This window comes from Plecotus auritus (genome assembly GCF_963455305.1).
Source record: "Plecotus auritus genome assembly, chromosome: 6".
NCBI classification, from domain to species: domain Eukaryota; kingdom Metazoa; phylum Chordata; class Mammalia; order Chiroptera; family Vespertilionidae; genus Plecotus; species Plecotus auritus.
The window spans coordinates 140,865,407-140,878,200 of NC_137773.1; the positions used below are offsets into that span (position 1 = coordinate 140,865,407).

Genomic DNA, 12,794 nt, shown 5'->3' on the forward strand with positions numbered 1-12,794 from the left:
CCTCTCTGTAAAAAATCAATGAAATATATTAAATAAATAAATAAATAAATAAATAAATAAATGTATGTATGTTTTCATATTCTTTGTATAAATACCCAGAAAAGAAATTACTGAGTCATATGGTAGTTTAATTTAAAAAAAATTAAAAATGTTTATTGATTTCAGAGCTGAAGGGAGAAACATCAATGATGAGAGAGAATCATTGATTGGCTGCTTCCTGCATGCCCCCCACTGGGGATTGAGCCCATAACCTGGGCATGTGCCCTTGACCAGAATTGAACCTGGGACCCTTCAGTCTGCAGGCGAGATAGTTCATTGGTAGTATATACAACAGATTTCTGTATATTGATTTTATATCCTGCAACTTTACTGTACTCATTTATTTCTATTCTTTTGGTGGATTTTTGTTTTAAAAATATATAAAATTATGTCTTCCAGAGATAGTGACAATTTTACTTATTCCTTTCCAACTTGGATGCCTTTTATTTCTCTTTCCTATTGCTTTGTTTAGGACTTCCAGTATTTACTATGTTGAGTAAGAGTGGAGTGAGCATCCTTGTCTTGTGATCTTAGAGGAAAAGCTTTCAGCTTTCCACCACTGAATATGTTAGCTGTGGGTTTATTTATAACCTTTATTTGAGAGGTTTTAAATCATAAGTGGATGTCATATCATGTCAAATATTTTTCTGCATCTCTTGAGATATAATTTTTATCCTCCAATTTGTTAATGTGGTATAGCACTTTCATTGATATGTGGGTAAATTCAACATAGTATTTGGTGTGTGGCAAATCCAAATTTTGCTTTTTGGAATTTTCTGGACTTTTTTTTCTGAATATTTTCGATCTGTGGTTGGCTAAATCCTCAGATGCAAAACCTGCAGATATGGAGGGCCAACTATACTTATTCCTCTCTATGTAATATGTCTTTTTATCTGGCTGCTTGTATAATTTAAAGTTTCAGCAATTTTATTATGGGGTATGTATGTGTGTTTAGTGATTCTTCTACTTGGGTCTCCAATTTTCTTGGATCTGTAGGGTTATAACTTTCCAATTTGAAAATTTCTTTCTTCAAATATATATATATATTTTAAAATATATTTTGATTTCAGAGAGGAAGGGGGAGAGAAACATCAATGATGAGAGAGAATCATTGGTCGGCTGCCTCCTGCATAATCCCCACTAGGGATTGAGCCTGCAACCCGGGCATGTGCCCTGACTGGGAATTGACCCATGACCTCCTGGTTTATAGGTCGATGCTCAACTACTGATTCCTGCTGGCCAGGCTCTCAAATATTTTTGTCCCCCAACCACCCTTAAACTTGTTTTCTCCTTGGGACTCCAATTTATACATTTTAGACTATTTAATACTGTCCCACAGTTGCTTGGTTTATCTTTTGAGTTCCTTTTTCTCTGCACTCATTTGTAGTTTCTACTGCTCTCTCTTCAGACTTAGTGCTATCTTTCTCACTGTAGTGTTTAATCTGCTCTTCCATCCAGTATGTTTTCACTTTAGATACTGATTTTTTCATTTCTAGAAATTGTTGGCAACATTTTTTTTATCTTCCATTTTTATGTTCTTTTTCCTTTACATTCTTGAACATATTTATAATAGTGGTGTTTTTAAAAAAATATATTTTGATATTTTACAGAGAGGAAGGGAGAGGGATAGAGTTAGAAACATCGATGAGAGAGAAACATCGATCAGATGCCTCCTGCACACCTCCTACTGGGGATGTGCCCGCAACCAAGGTACGTGTCCTTGACTGGAATCGAACCTGGGACCTTTCAGTCCGCAGGCTGACGCTCTATCCACTGAGCCAAACCGGTTTCGGCATATAATAATAGTGTTTTAAGGTACTACTCTGCTAATTACATGGTCTCATTTCTGTGACTGTCAGGTTTTTTTTCCTGCTTCTTTGCATGCTGGTAATTTTGGATTGGCTGCTAGACACTGTAAATTTTGTTTTTACTTTAAAGAATGTTGGGCTTTGATCAGGCACTAAGTGAAATTATTTGTGGATCAGTTTGATCCTTTCAAGGCTTGCTTTAAGATCCAGAGCAACCTTTACTCTAGACCTAAATTAAGATTTACTATTAAGGTATATATCTTTCTGAGTACCCAATGTCTTATGAAGTTTTTGCACTCTAGTTATTGGGAAAATGAACTGCTGCGAGTTTTCAGGAATTGTTTGGTCTACTGCTTTCCAGTCATGAAGAGTTTCACCCTTGATACATGCAGGTTAATAATCGATCAAAGATTCTAAGAACCCCTTTTGCAGATCTCAGGAGCTTGCTCCCTCCTTTAGTACTCTGCCCCATATGTTGTGGCTTGGCTTTCCTGAACTCTGATCTGTCTCTTCAAGTCAGTGAGACCATTGGATTCTGTCTCCATGTCCTTTGGCCTGGCAGTAGGCTGGGATAATTGTGTTCCCCTCACTTGTTTTTGTTCTCCCTAGTACTGCCTGTTGTCATATATACTAGTGTTTACAGTGTGATGAAAATCACAGCTGTTAATCCTTCATGTGCAGAAGTGGAAACCTCTACTGTAGAACTCATATAACGAAAGCCTGGGAAATTTCTAGTTTTGACAGTTCTCATTGGCTTGCTGTTTTCTATTCAGAATGGATAATTATTTGATGGTAATTATTAGGCTACCTGGCTCAAAAGATCATAAGAACCCTCTCCCCCCGCAATGTAGATACCACACAGGTATTATGGCTATCAATGGTGTGGCCCTACTCCTCCAGATTCAATGGTTTGAGGGACTACCTTAATGTTGCCGGGGGGTTCCTTCTGCCATGCTGGCTGCTATTGCCTTTTTGTCTTGTCCAGCACTCTGTATAAATTACCCTTTTATTCATCTCATTTAGGTAGCCACTGTCCTGGAAAGTTAACATAGTATTTCCACTTAATTAGCTTAGTTTATGGTAATAAATTTGGGGGATTTTCCTTACCCCCAAATGGTGAATTTGTTACTACTCTAAGCATAACTGTTGAAGGTGATAATTTTATATCCCTCCAGATTATCTAAACTGATCCTCACTGGTGTAAATTACACACAGAGCACATGGCCAGCACACCACTGACCTATTACCAACCCAGTGTGTGACATGGAACCAGTCCCTTCTCATTCATTTGTTGACAGTACCTGGCACCATCAGGAAGACTAGACTTGTCCCTGGGGAGCAGAGTTTGTTAGGGAAGGCAGACAGGTATGTAGAGCTAACTAGAATTCACTGTAGTCTGTGTCCACTGAGAAAAGTATGCAAAGGTGCCTCCTTGGGCCTTTCTTTTCTCATGTGAATAACAGGAAAGAAAAACCACAAAAAAAAAAAAAAAAAAAAATCACCTGCAGTTTTCATATTGTTCTTCAAAGGCTTGGATTTTACCAAATGACCTGGAAGTCTGGGCCATGGCCTCTCTATCCTCACTTCAACCAACATAGTTTCACCGCTTCCCATTTTATATATTACAATCTAACATTTATTTCAAAACAGGGGATTTGCTGCAGAAAAACAAACGAAGGATGAGAAACAGAAGAATAGGGACCCACACTTACCTCTGCACACAGCCTCCTGAGGTGAGTGGCTTGACGTTTTGTCTAAGTGCATTCATATCAAACTACTGTGATCACCACCCCTAGATAACAGCTGAGGAGTCCCCTCATTCTACATTGAGAGTACTGGCTTTACCAACCTGGCAGTGTCAATTTTGTGCCAGTTCCTCAGTAAATACCTATAGTTTGTTGTGCTGCTTAATGTGTGAAAGAGCCAAATGTACTGCCAGCTCACAGCAGGTCTCAGGAAATGATAGCTATTGTGACTGCTGATTCAGTCAGGCAAGGGTCCCAGGGCCTCTGCTGAGCGGTGATAGTTGGCTCAGGATCAGTTTAGACCAGAACCATGGTCTCCATCACAGGCCCCTCCTATCACTGACAGGGTCAATAAACTGAATGAATGGTGCCCTCCCTTCCGGCCAGTCTCTTAACTATATTGATACTTGCTTAGTACTGTCCTGCATTTACATGGCATTTTGTGGATCACCCACATATTAGCTCATTTGAGTCTTGCAACCATTCTGTAGGGCAGACTTTATTAGTCTCATTCTACAGAAGAGGATGTGCACGCAGAGCCAGGGTTACAGTCCCCATAACTGAAGACCAAGTCTAGCACTCCTTTGTATGGTACCTTCTGTATAAACTGCATCACAGGGATGCTCACTCTGTGATAGACCAACAGGGACTTGGTTCATGTTGACCAACAAGAGTCAAAATGAACTTTTTTAGGGAGGATAATGTAGGGAGAATTATGAACATCATGTTTAATTACTTTGGAAACAAAAACTCCCAAATAATGCCTGAACCCAAAAGGTACATAACAATGGCCAAAAAATATTTTTAAATAATAGATCATTTGTAGTTTTCCCCTCATGAGTGCTTTGTAAATTACAAACCATATCAAATCATGTTAAGACAGATGACCAATCTCGTTGCAGTTTTAACTATTCCTGGGGAAATAATCTTGTTGGAGCGCTTCCTTTCCGCCGTTTGGTCAGTTGGTCCAGGAATTGGCAGGTGGGGAGCTGGGCCCCGTCAGTCTTGTCACTGCTCATTCTGCTGGCCCTCTGTGACTGAAGCAGACACGGAACCCTGGCCCTTGTTGACATCACTGATGCACACCCACTGCCCGTCGACTGACTCCTTCCACAGGGTCACCTGCAAGCCAGCACACACACAGGTCAGCACCCCTTCCCGCTGCTCTCATCTCAATGGATCCCTGAATAAGGGCCAAAATTCCTGTAAAGAACCATGGCTCACAGCCATGTGGGTAAACAGAGGACTAATCTTGATTTCCTCACTGAAATCCCATCAAAACAAGAAAAATAAAGATCTGCACAAAGGTGGTGACATGAGTAGTTCCAAATGATTTCACTCCCCCTTAAAAGAACAACTATTCATGGACAAGACACCACTAAGAGAGTCCTAGAACGGGAGGGAGGCTGACAACCCACCCCGCTCCGCACTAGAGACCAGGCCGACTGCATTAGAAGGTAAGAGGGATGGCTACATGCTAACTGCACCACTCTCCCCCAGGCAGGTGTGGTTCTTCTGGAGGGAGGAGAGCACTTGGATGACATCCAGTACCACAAGAGGGGATTGTAGGTGAACGTGTGGGGTCAACTACTGGGAATCCGACTGTGAGGGAGAAGGGGCTTCCAACAACCAGCACTCAGATCTTCGCAGACCTAGTTCCTACCTGCAGAATCCAACCAGTCCCAGGGCACAGTCTGACCAGGGAACTTGGTGAGTGCAGATCGCCTAATTCAGGTCCCCAAACAAGAGTTTTGCCTACTTTTTTAAGTCACAGCCCTACCTGCTGCAGGAAGAGCAGGCAAGAACACCTCGAATCCACATGTTCCACCAACTGTATAGCTGAGAGGAAGGTGGGCAGGCAGAGCTGATTACCTCCAGAGCAAAGCCAGTAGCCCTGTTCGGCCATGTCATCCGTTGGGGCATGGACTGGCTTGAGTCAAAGCCATAAAGAACATTAGTGGCCTTAGAGCTGCTTTTCCTGCTGAGCCCAGGAAAGAAACTAATTTGTAACTACACGTACTGCTGAAAACAGCCTTCAGACCAGGGCCCCTTCCCAGAGCACATGCGAAGCGGTTTATCCCATCAAACAGCCACTGGAACAGAAAGCAAAGACTACGGCTGTTCCTCTCTCCAGATCAAAACAAGTGACCTCCTTGACCAAGATATTTAGTACACTCTTGCCTGATTGGGGTCCCCAAATGAGCTCTGGGTGCTGTCCCATTGTCCCACCTACTATTGAGTAGCATACTCAGTCCTGACCAGGCAACTGTGAAGCTCATTGTATAGACTCACTTGGGCAGGAAACCAGCCAGCAATCATTTAGCTGTTCTCAGCCAATGGCACACCCCGCATCCCCCACCTCAGAGCTCAAACAGCTGCCTCACCCAAAGACATATCCTAACAGCAAAGGGTCTATCTTTGCTATTAGGACCCCATCTGTCCAAAGATATTACCAACAGACACGTCCAGAAACCCAAAGTGAACCTGTGAAGTCTGGAAGAGGAGACCACTTATTCCAGTGTGCAGATACCAAGGATCATGAAAAACCAGGTAAATAGGACACCACCAAAGGAAACTAATCAAGCTCTAGTACCTGATACTAAAGAAATGGAGGCCTATGAACTATCAGATAAAGAATTCAGAATAATACTTTTAAAGTTTAGTGAACTACAAGAATACACAACTAAATAAGATTAGTTAAAACTGCATGAATAACAGGAACTTTGGCAAAGCAACAGAAAACAAAAATAAAAACTCAAATCCTAGAGCTTAAAAATTCAGAAACTAAACTTAAGAATTCAACAATGTACAAGAAAGAAGTATGATCTGAAAGACAGAACAGTTGAAAGTATCCAGTCAGAAGAGTATAGAAAGCCTACAGGAATTATGGGACCTAATGAAACCACCCCTCCCCCTAAAAAAACAACCACCACACAAAACCAATACAGTAGGCCCCCCGCATCCACAAGGGATATGTTCCATGACTCCCCCAGTGGATGCCTGAAACGTGGATAGTAGTACTGAATCCTACACATATATACCTACGACAAAGTTAATTTATAAACGAGGCACAGTAAGAGAGAGTAACAATAATAAAATAGAACAATATACTATAATAAAAGTTATGTAATATGGTCTCTTTTTCAGTTATCTTATTGTACTATACTCACCCTTTATTTAAAGGAAGCATGTTATGGCTTCTTTTTGGCATATGTGAATTGCCAGCATCACTACTCTTGTGTTTTGGGGCCATTAAGTACAAAAAGGGTTACTTGAACATAAACACTGTGCTATCACAATAGTCACTATGATAATGACATAGATATGCTGGACAAAGGGATAATGCATGATGAGAGAGAATCATTGATGGCTGCCTCCTGCATGTCCCACACTGGGGATCGAGTCCACGGCATGGGCCCTGACTGGCAATCGAACTGTGACCTCCTGGTTCATAAGTCGATGCTCAACCACTGAAGCCACACTGGCGGGCTAGAAATACCTTTACATTTTAAGAAAATTGGAATTAAACAACTCAAACAGTAACAAAATATGCAGAAGTTAACATCCTTATATAAACCTTTTTTTTTTTTTTTCATACTACCTCTTAAAGGGCAGTAAGATTTAAGGATATAATTAGGACATATGCTCAAAATGCAGGCCTCATTAACTACATTTTCCAGTGGGCAAAGACAAATGGGGCCCTGTCCCCCAGGTCATGGAAATGCTGTGTACCTTATTATCTCCACCCGAGACGGCCAGGATGTTGGCTGTGATGGACCAGCTCACGTGCCACACAACATCATTGAATTTGTGCAGTAGTTTGGGAGACCACGTATTGCTTGAGGCATCGTCACAGGTCCAAATGAATACACGACCATCCTGGGAAGACAGGAGAGTCAGGAGATGGGAGCAGTTTTCATGTCTTCAAAGTCACTTTCTTGTTTCAGTTCCCTCTGTTCTGTCTATACTTTCTCAAATGAATGGGTCTGGCTGCCTAAAAACCAAGTTCAGAGAATAAGAAGGGAGAAAAAAACCAAAATAAAAAACCCTCTCAAAAATAGGACCAAACAAAACAGGCACAAATTATATTTATAAAAGGCCTGGCTTAATTCTTGCCTGGGATGTTGGTAGCCTATACTTAAAGGCTTAATTTTGTGATCTGCCTGGGGAGTGGGTAGTGTAGATGAGCCCAAGGTCTTAAGACTTTCCCATTGCCCTGGTCCTTGTTTGGGAACAATCTCTCAGAATTGTACCTGAGCACTTCCATTCTCTACTCACACAAGGTTCAGCAGGGGAAGCTGGTCCTGCTCTTGGCTCAGTGGAGGCGAGCCACTTGTGGCTTCACATCAAGAGTTCACTGTGTGATGACCAGCTCCACCGCTCTGCTATCTGCATGGGCCCAAAGATACTTGTTGCCCTGCTCTTACCTTTCAAGGCCTCTCCCCTAGGGGACTGAAGGGCTGATGGGACTCACTCAGAGATTAAATAACACGGGATACCCTCATGGGTCTGAACTGACCTGGGAACAGCTGGCAATGGTGCTGGTGGGTAGACCAATCGAAGGGGCCCAGGCCACGTCTCGAACCCAGTCACTGTGTGCTTCCAGCTTCTGTTCCTCCTTCCACTGGCCATCCTCTTCCTCCCTAAAGGGGAGATCAGAAGAGAATCAGGTAGCAGCCCAGGAGCCTTTCCCACACCTCTACTGTGCACGTGGATCACATTCCTTCTCCACATTGTAAGCTCCACAGGGGCTGAGAAGCTATTCCATCTTCCTGAGTTTGTAGAGTTTTATCCAGTTCACCAGCTATAATGCACTGCTCTTCCATAGCCAAGTCAACTCTAGCAATTAGGAATTAGGGAAAGAGTGAAACTGCTTCAGCTAACAGCAAGGTGTGTGTTCTTTAAAGGATGTCCTCTGACACTGAAAATAGTACTAGTATTCTATGGGCAAGAGGAAAAAAGAAAGATGATCCTGTTTTTTTGTGAACTGTGGCTGTCATGGGAGGTAAAGTAGAAAGTAAGAAGTGTCCCCTTGAAAAGCTCACAAACCCCACTTACTTCCACAGCTTGATGAGGTTGTCACAGCCGCCTGAGGCAAATTTCTTGATGTAGTTGGGCTTCTGTCCTGATGGCTGGTCTATGAGGCTTCCAGGTACAACAGCAGGGGCCCAGCTGACGGCATTGCAGCCAATCTGTAAGGAGGAGGACTTGTGACTTTGCCCTTTTGCCTGTCAATAGAACACTGCTTTGGCAGACCCAAGGCTGCTGCTCATTTACCCTCTAATCCTCAGGACTGGCTTATGTAGGACAGCTGTATTGATGAACTAAGGATTAGCCACTCATAATTCTCCTTTAAGGATTCCTACCAGGGTGTATATTTTTCAGCAATATGCATTTAAAGTGAGAATTAGGGACTCTCAGGAATTTAAGAAACAGAACATTTTTCAAACATATGAAAGGAGGGCAGGTTCAGAAAACCATATATAGTAAATATATAGCTTAGTGAATTACTCTAAAGCATTCTTATAACCATCACCAAGTTAAGAAATAAGACTGCAATTTACCCCCAAAGCCCTGTCATCATGTCCTACTTGAATCACAGACCCTCTCACCCCATAAGTACCCATTATCCTGACTTGTAATCTTTTTTAGTTTTGTAACCCAAATGTGCATCCTGACACTAAAGTTTAGTCTTTTTTTTTTTTTTTACTGTTTTTTACATCTCCTAATTTATAGCTTCCTCCTCTGATCCTTTTATTCTTTACAATTTTTCTGTTGAAGAAATCAGTGTCATCTGATCTGTAGTTTCTCAGGCTGGGTTTTGCTGTTGCATACTCAGTTCAACATGTTCCTCTGAATTCCTATATTGCGAGCTGAATCCATGACGGGATCAGACTCAGGTTTGACCCCTTTGCCAAGACAACATGTGGTGGTGTATTCTTTCATCAGCAGGCACATGATGTCAGATTGTCTCTATGTTGTTAGAACCTGTCAATAATTTATGCCTCTCTTAATTCACAGAGTTTCAAAATGGTGATACTGTAATTCATTTGTCATTTATTACATGGAATACCCTAGAAAGGGACAACTCCCCTCATAATATTTGGTTGCCCAGGGGTACAGATCAGATAGGAAAGGCAGAATATGCTCGATTCTTTCAGAATTGGTTCCCTAACTTTCTCCAAAGATGATTGATTCTCTCTTAAATGTATGAACTCATGGATTTAAGCATATGTGGTAGGTTCAGTTTGTTGCAATTATTCTCATTTTTGACACTCATACTGCCCATCTTTGGCACTGTGAACCTGTCCAAGTTGGCTCCTTTGACATAATCCTAGTACTAGTATGTCAAATATCACTTTATTTCTTTTCAATCTGGTCTGACAAGAGGTACAAGCTCATATTGTACATTTCCTACTTCAGACCTGGAATTGCCATTTCCTCAAGCGTTCTGGTTTCCTTTAGTGAGAAGCTGTATCCAAGACCACAATCTGGTGCTAGGGATGCTCACTGGCACATAATTATTTATCTTAAAATAATATTGCCAATATGATTACTAAAATCTTTACTAAAGTGTTTGCAATGTTCTTCCTATTCTCCTCTAGTTCTTTTTTCTTTTTTAAATATATCCTTATTGATTTCAGAGAGGGAGAGAGAAACATCAATGATGAGAGAAAATCATTGATCAGCTCCCTCCTGCATTCCCACACTGGGGATCAAGCCTGCAACCCAGGCATGTGCCCTGAATGGGAACTGAACAGTGACTTCCTGATTCATAGGTTGATGCTCAACCACTGAGCCACGCTGGCTGGGCTCTCCCTGTTTTTATTTTTTTTGTGGGGGTGGGGAGGAGGTGTTTGTGTGTGAATGGTACCAACATGAAAATATGTGGATCTTCAGCTGCTCATGTGCCACACTGGTTTTTTTTGTTAAATCTAACCAGAGGATATTTTCTCCATTTGAAAGAGTAAAAGGGAGGGAAGGAGGCAGGGAAGGGAGGAGGGTAGAATGAGAAAGAGAGAGACAGAGAGAAACATCGATGTGAGAGAGAAACATTGATTGGTTGCCTCCTGCATGCGCCCCAACCGAGGCTGGGAATTGAACCTGCAACCCTTCAGTGTGTGGACCCACAATCTAACCACTGATACACACAGGCCAGGGATGCCACAGCATTTTAACAGTTGTACTCTATCTGCCTTAGCAGAGCACATGGCCAATACATCCTATACTCTGCCTTCTAACCTTCATTTAGTCTTAGTTCTCTACCATAAACTGTGTATTTATATAGGCATACCTTGGAGATATTGCAGATGTGGTTCAGACCACTGCTATAACGTATCAAAATAAAGTGAGCTGGTGGAGTCTTGCCTTTAATTTGTAAAAAGCACAACAACAGCGAAGTGCAATAAAACAAGGTATGCGTGTATAAAGTCTTTCTAGTAATTTTTGTTGTCTGAAGCTTATTTTCTAGTAGAGACACATCAATTGGTTGCCTCAAGAAGGGCTCGTGAAAACAGTAATTCTTTTTTTTGTGTGTGTGTTTTGGGCGTTTTTATTCTTTTTTTTTTTCAAATTTTTATTAAGGTATTATATGTGTACATATCTTACCATTGCTCCCCACCCCCACCCCACTCCCATACATGCCCTCACCCCCCAATGTTTTGCATCCGTTGGTTACTCTTATATGCATGCATACAAGTCCTTCAGTTGATCTCTTATTTCCCCCACCTCTCCCTAACCTTACCGCTGTAATTTGACAGTCTGTTTGATGCTTTACTGCCTCTGTAACTATCTTTTTGTTCATCAGTTTATAATGGAAAACAGTAATTCTTGAGTTCTTGCATACTAACAACTTGTTATTCTCCAAAATAAAAATTTAAAAACAGCTTTGAGGTATACCTGACATTAACTGCACATAAAGTACACAATTTGATGAACTTTGACGTAGATGTACCCTGAAAAACTAGCACTACAATCAAGATAACAAACATCTCTCTCTTTCCCCAGCTGCTGGTAAGGTGCTCCGTCCTTCCAAGGAAGCTAAGGAGGCCCTCACTTCACCAGGCAACAAGTACCACTCCTGGCAGCACTCACCCACCCAGCACTCGCCCACACCAAGGCCTCCATCTCAGAGCTGCATCTACCCAGCCACTATCTGCACGATGGCCCTTCTCCCACATGACGATGTGGAGCCAGTGATGGAGGATAAGATCAATGCCCTCATCAAGGCAGCTGGAGTAAATGTTGAACCTTTCTGGCCAGGCTTGTTTGCAAAGGCTCTGGCCAATGCCAACACTGGGAGTCTCATTTGCAATGTAGGGGCTGGTGGACCTGCCCCAGCTGAGGAGGAGAAAGTGGAAGCAAAGAAAGGAGACTCTGAAGAGTCTGATGATATCATGGGCTCTGGTCTTTTGACTAAACTTCTTTTGTAACACATTCAATAAAAAACGGAACTTTGTTAAAAATAAGCAAATACGTCTCTCAAAGTGCAGAAAGAAAAAACCTTAACACTAAGAATATTCCACCTGGTAAAGTTATTATTCATACTCGAAGGAGAGAGTTTTTTCTAGACAAGCAAAAGCTAAAGGAGTTCATTATGATTAAATCAGCCTTATAAAAAGTTAAAGTGACTTCTTTAAACTGAAATAAAGGGTGCTAATTAGTAACAAGAAAACTAAAGAAAGTATAATCTCACAGGCAAAGGTAAACAAATATATAGTAGCGTTAGTGGACTAATCACAGAGCTACTATGAAGGTTAAAAGACAAAAATAGTAAAAATGACTATCACTTCAATAATTAAGGGATACAAAAGATAAAAAGATGTGAAATGTTACACTGAAAACATAAAACACAGGTGAGGAGAGAGTAAAAATGTAGAGCTTTAGAATGTATTTAAACTTAAGCTACCAACTTAAAACAGACTTATATAGGTTATTATATGTAAGCCTCATGTGAACCACAAAGCAAAAACCTATAGTAGATAAACAAATGATAATGAGAAAGGGATCCAAGCATGCCACCAAAGAAAGTCATCAAACCACAACTAAGAGGAGAGCAAGAGAAGAAAGGAACATAGGAAGTACCAAGAGCCACAAAACAATTAATAATTGGAATAAGCACATACCTATCAACAATTACTTTAAATGTAAACAGACTAAATTCAACAAAAAGAATAGCTGGATACATAAAAAACCAAAAGCC

General features: G+C 41.3%; 1 protein-coding gene across 2 annotated transcripts in view; it reads right to left on the bottom strand.

The window, feature by feature from the left end:
• Positions 1-3,346: 3,346 nt before the first annotated feature.
• The window catches only part of SEC13 (SEC13 homolog, nuclear pore and COPII coat complex component), a 39,449-nt gene continuing 30,001 nt past the window's right edge, over positions 3,347-12,794 (bottom strand). Inside the window, exons 6-9 of one of the 2 annotated variants that reach the window (XM_080672089.1) lie at positions 8,651-8,784; positions 8,112-8,235; positions 7,325-7,471; positions 3,347-4,714 (exon numbers count right to left, since the gene is read on the bottom strand). In XM_080672089.1, the coding sequence (XP_080528215.1) occupies positions 4,601-4,714; positions 7,325-7,471; positions 8,112-8,235; positions 8,651-8,784 (519 nt within the window). In that variant the 3' untranslated portion in view covers positions 3,347-4,600. The remainder of the gene's footprint in view (positions 4,715-7,324; positions 7,472-8,111; positions 8,236-8,650; positions 8,785-12,794) is intronic. The other variant, XM_080672090.1, reaches the window with a different exon arrangement.